This window comes from Procambarus clarkii, chromosome 1 (assembly GCF_040958095.1).
Source record: "Procambarus clarkii isolate CNS0578487 chromosome 1, FALCON_Pclarkii_2.0, whole genome shotgun sequence".
Taxonomy (NCBI): Eukaryota; Metazoa; Arthropoda; class Malacostraca; order Decapoda; family Cambaridae; genus Procambarus; species Procambarus clarkii.
In genome coordinates, this window is record NC_091150.1 from 20781567 (window position 1) to 20796804 (window position 15238).

The following is a 15238-nucleotide window of genomic DNA, read 5'->3' on the forward strand; positions in this document are numbered from 1 at the left end:
GTACCTCCATTTTCAAATTTAATCTGTTCCAAGAGATAGTTCGTAAATCGAAAATTTGCAAACTGAAACAAATATTCCCATAAGAAGTAATGTAAATTGAATTAATCCATTCCACACACCCAAAAATATTAACTTAAAAATATTTTGTACAGAATACTACTAATATTTTCCATACACAAAACAATTAGGTATAAATATAAACCATAAATAAAGTAAGTGAACATTTAAGTGCATTTTACCTTTACTGAGGACTCTAGTTGGGGTATGGGAGACAGTGAGGAGGGAGGGAGGAGCGGTGTTGGTGTATGGGGAGGGTGAAGAGGAGGAAGGGGGGAGGAGGTGAGACTGGCCCCTGCTCGCCTTAAACTCTTTCATATCTGCATCACTGGTTCCAGATTTTTCTTTTACACATTTCACTGCCTCTGTTATGTGGCAGCCAGTCACAACCAGTCACTTACACTCACAACACGTCAGTTATGCATTCAGTCAAGACCAGTCACAGGCAGTCATAACCAATGGCAGTCAAGCATTCACAGCTGTGGTGGCAACCAGTTAGGCATTTACAGTCAGTCTCGCATTTACAACCAATCAGCCATTCACCGTCAATCAGCCATTCACAGTCAATCAGCCATTCACAGTCACAACCAGTCAGTCAGTAAACAAAAAGAGTTTAATGACAGGCGCTCACCCGATCCAACAGTTGGTAGCAAGAAAGCCTAGCATATTAATAATGTCCAAATGGCTGGGAGGGGTACAGCTGGGGGGATCTGGTGTGGGGGATGAGGGAATGGAGGTAGTGGGGAGGGTGTGGGGGATGAGGGGGGGGGTGAGGGGCGGTGAGGGGGGGTGAGGGGGGGGGTGAGGGGGGGGGGGTGAGGGGGGGGGTGGGGGGGGGGTGAGGGGGGGTGAGGGGGGGGTGAGGGAGGGAGGGGGGTGAGGGAGAGGGGGGGGGGGGTGAGGGAGGGGGGGGGGGGTGAGGGAGGGGGGGGGGAGGGATTGGTGTGTGGGATCTTAGGGAGGGACTGGGAGTGACCTGCTCCTGTGTTAGTCCTATTCAGAAGCTCGGCCACTCACGCCACAGCCTCTGCTACCCACCCACTCTCCCACCCATCCTGCTACTCATCTGCCCACCCACACTCTCCTGACTGCCCTGCTACCCAACCACTCTGTGCCCACCCTGCCACCCATCTCCTTAAGTCTACCATCAGCCGCCCACCACCTTAGTCTACCATCTGTCACCCACTGGTTTTGCTGCCTGCACGCCCACCCACTATGCCCACTCTGCCAACCATCTCACTACTGCCCGCCTGCACACACTGACACCTGTCTGACCACTGCTGCCCTCCTATCCACCCACATTGCCACCCGCCCTGCTACTCATCCATCCACTCACTCTCACCTGCCCACCCACTCGCCCTCCACGTGTTCTTCCCTTACATGATTCCAGGGCTGGTGTTTCTGAAAGATTTTCTTTCCTGTCCCACTCACTTGCTATCCATCCGGTACCCCCACCATCCATCCATCCAGTCCCCCTTCACCATCCATCCCTCTAGCACCCCCCTATCCATCCATCCAGTCCCCCTCCCACCATCCATCCCTCCAGTCCCCCTCCTACCATCCATCCCTCCAGCACCCCCCTATCCATCCATCCAACCAGTTCCCCCCCACCATCCATCCATCCAGTCTCCCCCAACATCCACCCATCCAGTCCCCCCCCCCATCCATCCATCCAGTCCCCCCACCATCCATCCATACAGTCCCCCACCATCCATCCAGTCCCCTCACCATCCATCCAGTCCCCCCCTCACCATTCATCCATCCAGTCCCCCCCTCACCATTCATCCATCCAGTCCCCCCACCATCCATCCATCCAGTCCCCCCCCCACCATTCATCCAGTCCCTCACCATCCATCCATCCAGTCCCCCCCCACCATTCATCCAGTCCCTCACCATCCATCCATCCAGTCCCCCCACCATCCATCCATCCAGTTCCCCACCATCCATCCATCCAGTCCCCCACCATCCATCCATCCAGTCCCCCCCCACCATCCATCCAGTCCCCCCCCACCATCCATCCATCCAGTCCCCCACCATCCATCCATCCAGTCCCCTCACCATCCATCCATCCAGTCCCCCCACCATCCATCCATCCAGTTCCCCCACCATCCATCCATCCAGTCCCCTCACCATCCATCCATCCAGTCCCCCCACCATCCATCCATCCAGTCCCCTCACCATCCATCCATCCAGTCCCCCCACCATCCATCCATCCAGTTCCCCCCCATCCATCCATCCATCTACTCCCCTCACCATCCATCCAGTCCCCCCACCATCCATTCAGTCCCCCCACCATCTATCCTGTTGTCCTCCCAAATAAATTTATTCAAGTGCGATCGTCACCAGGCGGGAGACACTGGTAAACAGAAGCGCGCCTCACCTGTGCCACCAGGAACCACGTGCTCGGTTGACCCATACGTGTATCAACAAATTCGCAAAGCGAGGCAAAGCTCGTAAACCGATTCAAATTTTACGAAGAAATTGAGCTCGTAACCTGAAAAATTCGTAAAGAGGGACCTTCGTTACCCAAGGTTTTACTGTACAGTGGATTCCTGATTCAATATAACATGGTCAAATGAAGAAGCAGATGCGACAGAAAGGATTATGATCAAGTAAGTCATCAGAAGCACAGGAACACAACCAACATTCTCTAGCTTGAGTTGATTATTTGTACCAAAATATGAAATAATTCAACAAAATATTATTAAAGGTGGAGAAAAGACCCAATTTATGTTTAAGTGTATTAAAAAACAAATTTTCAGATGTAACCTACAGTATTCTTTCTCAAGATTCTGTGTACATTGGGAACACTGTATACAACACCTTGAGAAAGGATGTAGGTTACATCTGAAAATTTGTTTTTTAATACACTTAAACATAAATTGATCTTTCCTTCACCTTCGTTCAAGCACTAAGGCAGTGCAGTAAGTTTCTTACGTACTAAAAGTCCCACCAATGGTACCCTAACATCCTCGGTGGAAAGAAAACAATGAATCCCACATGCAGGCGGGAGAGTCAAACAAACCTGGAAGACACCCCAGCCAAATGGAAACACATTCCTGAAGCAATGACAGAAATCTTGACCAGGAAACCCTCCCCCCCCCCCCCTCCCCCCGAAAGGTCTGCACATGAGCAATGGCCAAGTTGAAAAGAGGAGTGATAACTGCAAGAACACTACATCAGCTGACAACTGAGATTGAGGATTTCTCCTCACCCCCTTGAAAGTAGGAAACAATAGTAATATTGGTGGTTAATGTAATTGGTGAAGATGATAATTATGATTAAGTAATAAAATAACAAAATGCTATTTCTTCTTAATACCTTCCAAGGCATACTGGCAATAGGTAACCGGCCACTGCTGAGTATATTTCCAAGTGCATGACAGGCATTCCACCGAGTCTTCATATTACTTCCGGTGCTGGAGCAGAACACCAATGTCTCTATAGCCTTTGAGACGAGCGGAGCTAAAGTTGGATCAGCTACTTGTTCTGCACGAAGGAAACTTGTCACATTTCCCACACAACGCACTCCATGAGGCTTAATCTTGTCTTTGTCCTTACATGCACGTATTCCCACCTCCAGCAGACGAGCAATAAGTGTTGGTGAAAGAAGTTCATCGTCAGGACCATGTTGCTGGCGCTTCCAACTATCACTGAAAGATTGAAGTGATCATTTGTTAATTGGTCTTGGGAAAGTGGATGAAACTAAATCAAAGTATTCATTAACCTCAGAAACACTGACCCCACACTATTTCACAAATCAAGAAATAACAAATCAAAATACACATGAATATGCAGTGATGAGATCAAGTTTTGCCTCTTAAGCATGAGTGAGATGTAGGGGAGAGCTCACCTAACTCTTGCTCACAAGTTCAAAACCCCACACAATTTGTGTGATTGATCATATAATAAACAATTACCCTTGTACTGTACTGAGATTATTGCCACCTGAATAAAGACAGTAACATATAAATATGTTAATGGATGGGACTTTCTCCAGTTCATCAGGAACCCGAACCCGGCTAGCTGGGAAAGAACGACACCCCTGGTGAACAGACAAGCAGACCGGCTGAGAGCCCATACCAACCAGTTGCAGAGGTAGGCCAGAACCCAAACCCCTAGCAGACGCTGATGGGTTACCACGACCAGGGTAAGACACTTGAAAACATGAAGTGCCAGATTGAAGCCAAAAAGAAGGCAACAAAAGCGGTAAGCACGGCGCCCCACGATGAAACCTAACCAGTCCCTGGACTTCGGATTAATCGGGACATACCAATATGCATCCCGGAGGTCCAGGGACACCATCCAACAACCAGGCTCCAAAAGAAGCTGGACCTGGGGACAGATTGGCTATCTGTCTCTGCACACAAAACCTGAGAAGCACAGGTAATGGAAGAGAGCCGCAACCGGACACAAAATAAGACATATCCCTGGCCTGACCAATCAAGCATCAAAAACCCACGGACCCCTCCGGAATCCTGCCGTCTCATTCTTCACCAGAAAAGAAGGAAAAACGGCTGTAAACGAACAACCTTCCCCCCCCCCCCCAGGGCCAAAGGAGCAGAAATCTCTGCACCGGAGAAGAGCATGAAGATCCCTAACCCAACCCCCAAAGACCAAAGCTGACAAAAGCAAAGCCTTCCTGAAGCAATCCTGAACCCGAAAGGGCCCCAACAAACCGAAGGGAAAAGAGAACACCCAGTCCAAAGATCAGGATGGCTCAGGCAGTGCATGAGCAGGCCGGAGGTAAAAAATTACATGAGAGAGCTTGTGGAATGGAGCAGAAGTGACATCCACCCCGAATGCCAGCTGGAGCGGCTCGGCCAAGGCCGCACAAGAAGAAGCGACAGTATTCGGCAGAAGCCAGTCCTGAAAGAGCCAAGAGAGAAAGGACAAAACAATCCGATCAGAAATATACGACAGCCTACAAAGGGAAAGGAAATGGCGAAAAGAATGCCAAGAAACTTCATACTGTCTCTGAGAGGAAGACTGTAGGTGCAACACCATCAGAAAAGCCACTTGATCACCATACAAGTGGTGATACACTCATGTCAAAAACACCAAACGTGAAGTGCAGAAGAGTAGGAGAAACCAGCAAAATACTACACTGGCCTGACCTGCTGAAAGAGGCGGAGCCACGGAAAACTCTCTGGTTCAGACACCGAGCAAGCAGCTCCTGAAACCAAGGCTCTGCCCCCAAGGAGCCAGGAAAATCACCCTTCCCCGTAGGATTCGAGCCGAGCCAGAACCCAGAGCAACAGCTGGACCGGGGGAAAGAGGAATAGAAACTCCCACCCCGACCAATCCTGCCAAATGTGTCCACTGTGAAGGCTTTGCAGTCTGGGAAAGGCGCCATATGAACTGTGAGATGCCGTGACCAAGCCGACACGAAGAGGTCCATGTCCAGGCGCCCGAATGTTAGGTAGAGCCAACGGAAAGAGTCGGTATCAAATGCCCAATCCCTGGACAGAGGGGAGAACCAAGATAGGCCATCCACCAGAACATTGGACAACCCCACCCCTCCCGAATGTGAACTGCATAGAGAGCTAAACCCTGAGAACTCAGCAGACGAGCCGCTTGAAGCAACCAGCCCCAAAGAGGCTTGGACCAAAGTCCACCCCCCCACCCCCGCCCCGGTTTAGACAATAAACCATCGGGATATAGGAGGTATGGAACCGGATCAAAGAGCCCCGAGCAAGCTGAATCCACCCCGGTGAGAACCCCACTGCCGCGAACTCCCACACTGTGCTGTGAGCCCGACGGAACAACGGACCCCAATGACCCTAACGGGCCTGGTGAGCAATTGTCACAATACCCCACCAAGAAACGAGGCATCCGCGAACACATCAAGTGAGGGAACGGGAAAGCGTCAATGGCACCGAACTCCGAAAAACCCAAAGAGGAAGTCAAGAGACACAGCAACTGACGCAAGGCCATTGGAGAACGAATCCAGCGATCGCGAGAGCGATGGAAGAGGCTGTTCCAAAGGAACCAGAACAGCCACCAAAGCCAAATCCGACCCAGCGGGACGGATTTGTTCAAAACCAGCAAGACGAAGTTCAGACTCCCGCACCGCTGCTCAAGCAACCAACAAGTGACCCGGGACTACCCAAAGAACAGCTGAAGGCGGGACCCCAGCAGGAACAACGCTGCAGGAAGCAGAGACACGGACACTGTCTGAGAATCCCAAACCAGGCACAGCCAAGGCCGAACCTGGGAAGAACCAGAATCCCACTAGCAGAAAGCAGACCAGGAGAGAGCCTAAACGCACTAGCCACTGATGGATGCTGCCAGCCAGGAAGGCACTGAACCTTGAAACACCCCCATCAGGGTAGGAGGAAGCCAACTGAAACAAAATCGGAAACAACCCAAGAGATGAAACAGGTCACACTGGAGGCATGCGCTAAAGGCATCCCAAACCCCCAAAGAGAATCCAAAAGAAAGAAAACCTCCCAAAGGAGGAATCCGCGGAACCCCAGGTAACTCGAAAACGAACCCACGGGGTGCCCTACCAGATTTGCTGAAATAAAATGCACCACGGAAATGAAAAGCATCAACAGGTGTCCAGAAAAAGAACACAGGAATGAATGGCAAGTCACATGACTCTAACAAAAGCCCCCACGGCTAAAACAGCCAGAAAACCGAGGGCCAAAGGCAAGAGAGCCGGAAGAGCATACAGGGTACGGTCACTAGGCCCAAAACCGGTGCCCCAAAGAAAACAACCCCTAAACCATCACCCAAAAGTCCCCAGGGAAACAGACAGGGTAGGACACCATGAAGAAAGAACAAGACAAAGTCATACAGCAGCTGCAGCATAACCAAGGACAGACCCAAGAACACACAGCAGAAATAGCATCCCGAGAAATGGACTGGAAAGCGAACAACACGTACCAAGGGGAGAACAGAACCCCAAAACCCCAAGCTTCCAGAGGAAGAGAAAAAGAAGAGCATACGTACCAATGCAGACAATACAGGGTAGGAAAAAGGGACAACTCAAGACGAGCAAAACCCCACAAAGCCGGGGCCAACTAAGCACCAACAGGACCCCCAGAATAAAAAGAGAAATCACCCAGGGGCAGAGGATGAAGGAAAGGGAATGCAGGAGGCAGAGCTGAAGGCCAGAAACTGAAAGCCTGCAGGAAAACACGAGAAAAAGACAGGCTCGAAGAGCCAAAATGCGACCCCCAGCAAGCACAACAAGATATGCACAACTTCAAACAAATAACACCACCACCTCAGCAGGGAAGCAGAAAATCAAAGCAAACCCCCTTACCTCCATGCCCCGAACAGAGCAGACACAACCCAAACAGGAGATACAGCATTAGGAGGAGGAATAGCACATTGGTGTTGACACAAGGAATCGATCTTTTTATTTATAATCTAACACTATAATAATTCATCATGAGATGCCGATCACTGTGTTGCTGTACACTGCATGGGACCAAAACTATGTTTAGGTCTCTATGCCACTTAAATATCCCGGGATACTGGCGGTAAATCACGGATGCACACTGACATGTGTGTCTCCCTCACTGAGCACTGACACTGACTCCTGTGTTTTCCCTCGGATGTTTCATTGGTTGTTATCATTTACAAGAGTATGTGTGTTGAATAACTTGATAACTCACATAATTCACATAACACATGATAATGTTTCAACTGGTGATTGGTTTACCTGGTATACTTCATTACAACCATATAGAGTAGTGAAAACCATATAAACGTGAACAAATCCACAAGGGCCGTGATGAGGATTCGAACCTGCGTCTGAGAGCATCCCAGACGCTGCCTTATATAAACATAATATACAATGGTGTTGGGCTTTGGGCGATGACATATGGCCTAAATGACACCATATGGGCAACAGTATGGACTGAAACAAAGACGTAAGCCACCAATGTGCCACCCACAGATGACGGCAGGCTCCTAGTACATGTAACACAGGACAATGTTTCAAACTGATGATTGCTTTATCTGGTATTGTATACCTCCTTACAGCCACATGGAGTTGTGAAAACCTTATTAACATCATTGGTATACACATAATCTAAGTATGATGGCATTTTATACAGTGACGATGACCGCATTCACCTAGTAATATTTATGACGATATACCGCATTTACATAGTAACGTAACCATGAAACGATAGCAGGATTTTTTCATGGATCAAGGTAAACTCTACATTCACACAGCTATTATATCCTTAATCGCATCATACATATAAAACCAAAAGCATAATTGTTTAAATTGTTATATGATGATATAATGACTGGAGAGGCCACTCCAGACCGACAACTAGAGCACAACTCCATAGTCTCCCGAGACTGATGGATGCCTACTACTACTATATGATGATAACCGCATTACACCTGTGAATCAACATATGATGATAGCCAATATCTAAAGGTTAAAGATATTCTATACAAACAATACTGTTGCAATTTATAAATATTAATATTTTAACAATGACATGCACTTTAACCCCAAAAGCTTGGATATGTAAATTATTATAATTTCCATTTAGGGCAAAATATAACTGAATATATGACATCTATATATTTTAAGAAGCAAGTTCACAGGTCACACAGCTTTTCATGGACGTTCAATGGACCTTTATCTTTTAGGCTGTACATTAGCCATATATAAAAGGTTAAAGGTAAAAAAGGAAACTTACATATAAAGTTCAAATACAGATGATATATTTGCCAGTGCCCATGACGCAAGTAGACGATCTCTATTCACATTGTTCTCTCTCTGAGCCAGCAGATCACACGTGGTCTCAACTGTCACAAGCAGGAGAGACACCCCACTAGGATTTCCAACCACTCCAGGAAAACTAACAATAATGGCCATGATACGCACTCCAGCCAAACGATGGTCAGGGTCATGATGGGTTACCAGCCACTTGACTGTTGCTATGATGCGGCTCATCCACTCTTCGCCGAGAGACTCAAAGATCTGGAGATACACAAGAATGGTTGAGGTCATGGCTATTGGGTGATTCTACAATACAAGAACATGGAGAAAATCAAGCACTGAATGTAAGGAAATGCACTTTTCTAGGGGAGGACCTACTGGTTCCCTGAAGATGGATGAGATGGCTCCCAACTACTAGGCCACATCAGCTGATGAACCACATGATGAACTGATGAACCTGGAGGGAGGGAGGGTGTCAACGAGCCACTGGGTCTCCTCTGGAAATTGGTGTTTCATTACATTCGACCCTGGGTTTCTGGAGGGAGCCCCCCATGTGGCCCCAGAAGCTAACTAACAACGGACCTAAGACGAAGAAGAGAAACAAGGCAGGGTGATATGGCCCAAAGCCACATATGACTGATAGGGCCCAGGAACATCAACTAAATACTGGGTTGCCAGCACCCAATTAGAACTCCAAGAACCCTGAGCCCAAACATCAACACTGGACATGTCAGAAAAGACGGCAGCCAAAGCCACATATTTATGAACATCATAGGCCTGAGGGTAAACCAAAGGCTGGCTAGATTTGAGGATGATGCAGACAACCAAAGAAATGCGAGCCTTTGAACAAGCAACCAAGGACACAGGAACAATCACCAAGGTGTCCACCGAGACAGAACTGGTGGTACACAGTTAGAACCGAAGAAACACCACCGGACACAATAAATACCCTGTCCCCAGTCGAACATCTGAGCATTAATCTTCAAAAAGACCCCTCTGGAAGCCCACCAACTCATTCTTTGCCAGAAAAGAAGATGGCTGAAAACAAACTGCTCACCAGGGCCAAAGGAATAAAATCCCTGTCTCTGGAGAGAAGCATGAACCAGTGTTCATGCCTACCTTCAGTGTTCACAGCTTTGTGCTCAATTGGATACCATAGAGTTGGCCTCTCTCATTTTTTGAGATACAGAATTGGAAGTGTTTGTCTCCCCCCATTTGCAGGTCTGACAAAACTCATGATATGCTCCCTGCGAAAAGAAAGGGCAGTCTGCCAGCCAGAAAGACTACGAGACCTCATAACGCACCCAATACGGCAAGACACGAACTCAAACAAGGATTGATCCATGACAGAGGCAGAATCTGGGTCTCGCAAGAGGTAACCCGCAAGTGACTCCTGAACCTCCTTAGATGAGATTTGAGACAGAAAACCTCGAAAAGGAAGGATCCAAGGAATTCAAGGTAACCCGGAACCGAACCCCGAGGAGGAGCCAACCCCAAATCATACTTATACAGGGAAAGGAGGTTAAGAAAACCCCTTTCCCTGCAACAACAAACCCCACAAAGAGGCACCAAACTCAAGCAGGATCAAAAGGGGCCCAAGCCCCCCAGGCCAACTCCTCCCCCACCTCGGGATCCTCCAAACCAAGACCCGGGGAAGAGCTGTCCTCCACGCCTGACAGCTGGGTGGGCAGCGCTTCGGATTCATAGTCCTGAGGTTCTGGGTTCGATCCCTGGTGGAGGCGGAGACAACTGGGCAAAATGTTTCTTTCACCCTGATGCCCCTGTTACCTAGCAGTAAATAGGTACCTGGGAGTTAGACAGCTGCTATGGGCTGCTTCCTGGGGTGTGTGTAACATAAAGAAGGCCTGGTCAAGGACCGGGCCGCAGGGACGCTAAGCCCAGAAATCATCTCAAGATAGCCTCAAGAAGATAGACACCCCTTACCCCTGAAGAAAAGGCAGAGTCAGGGGAAAGACAAGCAAGAAGGGGGTCTGCTGTTAGGACTCCAGAAACCTTGGCAGGAGGAACAGGCTTGAATGCCTCTGTCCACAAATTGAATGGGGCAGCCCCCAAAGTCGCCCGAGCCTCATCACTAACTAAACCCTGCCCCGACTCTGAAACTCTCAGACGTTTCGGAGCTGGGAGCTGGAAGGGAAAGGGGGGCAGGGAAGCAGGGCGAACAACACCAACTGGGAAAGGACTGGATAGCGCGAACTGAACCGAAGTTGAAGCGACTAACGCACCCAATCTGGGTCCCTATAACCAAAACGGGGCAGCAGCCTCGGGGCATCGGAGTGGGCAACCAACCTAGCGCGTTGCAGCAACCTAAACCGAGCATGCAATGTGGATTCTGCCTGTACTCAAACCTCAATGTCTATAGAATGGGTAAATTAGTGCACGAGCACAGAACACGTCTCACAAGACCCTGGGTCAAAGGTGTCGTTGACCCAACAGGCAGCATGTTGGAGACAAAATTGCTGACTGTCACCCTGAGACAAGGGCACAGAACAACCTTCAAACTTGCACAAGGTGAGCTGGAACACAGACGATGCATCCATCGGTTCACCGAGCCCCAACTGGGTGTTCCAGGGCCTGTAGGCTGACTGCTACGGGAAGCCCTGGCAAGGTGCTGCAAAGCCGGTTAAACCCAAGAGCTAACAAGGGGGATGAGCTAAAACACTGAAACCCCTGCGACGTGTACAATCACGGGGGCCTGGAGGAGGTTATCTTGAGATTCTTGAGAGAAGGCGGCCACCATCTTGAGAGGAGGGCCACCAAAATATCATAAGTGGACCAATAGCCAAACAAGGCAGACCCCCCCTCCAAGCAAAGAAAAAAAAGAAAAAACCCCACATAACGTCTCCAGAAGAAACAGGAGCCTGCATGTTTGACTAGCTGGGCATGGGGCGAGTCTAACATGAGTCCTTGAATACTCCTCAGACCCCACTTGGTGCTTTGTCCCTTCTGATGAGGATCTTTTGCTTAAGAGGGAGAGTTTTTTTTACTCCCTCCCTCCTTGTATGATTTTTATCTTTCTGTGGTTTTTCCCACCCAGGGTTTGTTTCTCCATAATTTACAGTCTGTCAGACGTGTCTTTCCAGTGGTTTTCTTCCTCTTTGGTGTCTCCTTTGGTGGCTCCGGTAGATCTTTGTAAATACTGCCTGTGTGACCCAGATTTTGTCTCTCTGATGGACCCTGTCTTTTTATTTTCTGTACTGGTTGTGTATGAGGTTCCAGAGTTTTTCTGGCTAGCCAGCCCGTCCTTCAAAGGTTTTCCAACGTCAAGAAAACAGTCAAATTAAAGTGTCCTCTCCTAACCTACAAGAGAACCCAAAACAGAAAACAGGACAATACATCACTTTTTTTTGAGCCACTTCCATTTTCTAGTATGTATGACAATTTTTGGCCTCTTATAACGCTTATAATCGAAATGTTACATTCTTTGTAAGGGGACAGGTTGGGCTAGCAGTCAATCCTCTTTTTCCCTTAAGGATTGGTACAGCTTCTATCATTCCTGCACACATGAGTTCCATGTGATTTAGAAATTGTTTCGGGAAATTTTGCGAAGTGTCCTTCCGAGACACCCACATCTCTTCGTTCACTGTCTCGGTTCTTCCCGGTCCCAAAATGAGATGTAGTGGAGCTTGGCTTCGTCATCGATCTTTCGTGGGTTGAATATCTTCATCCCCCCGCCCCCACTTTCTGCAAGACCACTCTGCCCCAGGTTCACCTCATGTTGGAGCCTGGACAGTTTCTCTGGAACTCAACTATGCTTACTGATATGTTCACATATATCCAGGATTCAGGGTTCAAGGTTTGGTTAGGTTTTGTTATGGGGCATAAGACTTACTGCTTCAGGGTCTTTTAATTCAGTTTGAATCTGGCTCCCTGTTTTTTCATCAAGTTGGCTTGGATTGTGATGACTTGTTTTCATTTGCTGAGGGATCATGTTCAGATGACTAGCTGGTTTGGGCCCTCAGTCAGTCTGTGTGTTAGCCAGATCTGGTTCTTTCCCAGCTTGCTAGGTTTGGGTTCCTGGGGAAATGGCAAAAGTTCCAGCTAGTTCTGTTCCGGGTTTGTATCTGGCTGGGACTAGTGTGGGACTCTTGGTTGGCATCACTTTCTCTTCCTCAGACAGCTTTGCTCCAACTGCAGAATTGCTGCCTGCTGGTGTTGAGGCAACCCCCAGGTGGCTTGGTGGTTGTTCGAGCAGCTGGACAGGGTGTGGCTTGGCTTCAATGACTGTCGGGTTCAGGTCTTTATCAATCTTCGCCAGCTGCTGCTTTGCTGGCTTCCTCTTTGGGATTTTCAGGGCTCGGTTCACTGGTGCCATCCTCCACCATCACTCAACGTGTTTACAGATACTTCGTTCTTTGTTGGGGTTTCATGACCAGCGCTCACCAAGCCAATCAGGTCCCTTGGTCGAGTCTGTTTCATCAGGTGGACAGTACAGTGTGCACGTTTGTGGCCATGTGGCATGCCCTGAGGAGGATGTCGATTCCTCAAGGCTCCATGCTCTGGCTACATTTAGATAGATTCCTGGTTGTCAAATGTCTTTACTGAGGGGGCTTCCCATAGTCCATTGCCCATTCAAGCTGTATGATGTGGGCAACTGGTCTACTGGATTCTCTGGATTTGGTTTTCTGTGATGTTCACATCCAGGGAGTGCCCAACATTCTCACGGATGGACGTTCTCGCTTCCTGCCCATCTCCACAGAGTTGACTGTCAAAGCCACCTTCTTCCATTGACTTGAATGACAGGACACATTTAGGTGTTCCGGCGAGGATCTCTGTGTGTTGAAAGTGGCACTGTCCTGTCTATGTGGCTCCATTCTGGGAGCAAGGTCCTCGCAGTGGATACCTTGTACCTGGACCGGTCACAGTGGTGATTTCTTTACCTATTTCCCCCAATCCAGCTGTTGCTCCAGGTCCTGGTCAGGTTGGAGTCCTACCAAGGGTAGACGATTCTCCTGAACCTTTGATTCCTGGCTTGGCCTTTATTTCAGGCACTTCTTGCACTTTCAGGCACTTCTTGCACAATGTCCGTAACAGATTTTTTCCACAGCTCCGCCTCTTTCAGAAAATCAGCCCAGTGAGGAGCCTTGCTGGTTTAAACTTTTCCTCTAATCTTTGTGTGTGGTCTTTCTCACGTGTCTCTACCGACATCTCTATGGTGAGCAGGTGACAGAATCAATGGTATCCTACCTTCATTTGTCTTCCTGGTGAGTATGAAGTAGCTGGGCACTCTTTTTCATCACTTCCTGCCTCATCGTCATCAATCTTCTGCCTCTGTTAATTTTATGCTTTTATTTCTCTCTTGCTCTCGTTGTTTCTTGACCGGTCTCTTATGTCTAATACTCAAACATTTTTTTGTTTGAAACTGGTAGAGCTGTTGCTGGTGTTTGGTGTTGATACTACCTCGGTGCCATTTAGGAGGCCATGTCACTCATTGTTTCACCTCCTGCCAGTTCATGCGCCGAATGAGCCCTATTAGTCTTTTGGCCGTGTATTAGTCTTTCTTTCTTCCCAATGGTTTACTGTTTCCCCTTCGATCTGTGATTCTTTCCTCAAGGCAGTTTTTCTGTTGGTGCCCACCTCCGGTTGTAGGGTTGGGGAGTTTCGTGCTCTTCTCAGGAGGCAGAGTTTTTGTTCTTTTGGCCCTGGTGGGCATTACGTTTACAGGCATCTCCTCCTTTTCTGGCCAAGAGTGAGTCAGCGGGCTTCTGGTAATGTCCTTTGTGTTTGATGTTGGTTCAGCCAGGGATGCATCATGTGATGTACCCAGTGGGTCTTTGCCACTACCTTCATACCACCGATTCTGCCCCATTGGATGCTTTGTGGGGTTGATCCTCATTCTTTGGTTCCCTATACCAAGGATCATGTTTCTCAGGTAGTCTGCAGTGTTATTAAGAAAAGTCAGCCTGCAGTCTATCCTCATTGCCTTGATGTTTGGAAATGCTACTCTCATGGCTGTGTTTACTTATTTGTCCTGGACCATTTAACAGGGTCTTGGCAGCCTGGTGTTTGGTGAATGTTCCCAGGCCTTGGCATCCTTGTGTGGTCTTGGGTCATGTCTCTTGTATGGGAATCTCTAATTTGTCCTGCCTCTTGCGGTGCACCCTTCTCACTGGTGAGTTCCCGCATGTTTCTTCCTTCTTTGGAGATAGTTAGCTTCTGGGAGTCACAAGGGGTTCATTCCAGAAAACCAGCATTACCTTGGTCATACTTTGGTGATGTTTGGTGGGGTTCTGGGAGTCCTTCCACTACCCAAGCCAGGCCGTGGGCCAGGTTTGTTTTGTGAGAATTTGGTCCAACAGGCTGTTGCTAGGAGTAACCTGCAGGACCATGTATCCACTAAAGCTTGGTTGGTCCAGCAATTGAAGAAAACTATCCAGTTTCTTCTTAAATATGTCCACATTTGTTCCAGTAATATTTCTCATGCTTCCTGGGAGGATGTTGAGCAGCTATGGACCTCTGATGTTCA

At 48.5% G+C, this 15238-nt stretch overlaps 1 protein-coding gene across 2 annotated transcripts in view; it reads right to left on the reverse strand.

Annotated features, from left to right (window-relative positions):
* Positions 1-15238, reverse strand: part of LOC123754231 (HEAT repeat-containing protein 6) — a gene marked incomplete at its 5' end in the record, with an annotated part of 62459 nt that overhangs the window by 7417 nt on the left and 39804 nt on the right. For both annotated transcript variants that reach the window (XM_069313180.1, XM_069312698.1), the window contains 2 exon segments: positions 3379-3709; positions 8732-9015. In XM_069313180.1, coding sequence (XP_069169281.1) covers positions 3379-3709; positions 8732-9015 — 615 coding nt within the window.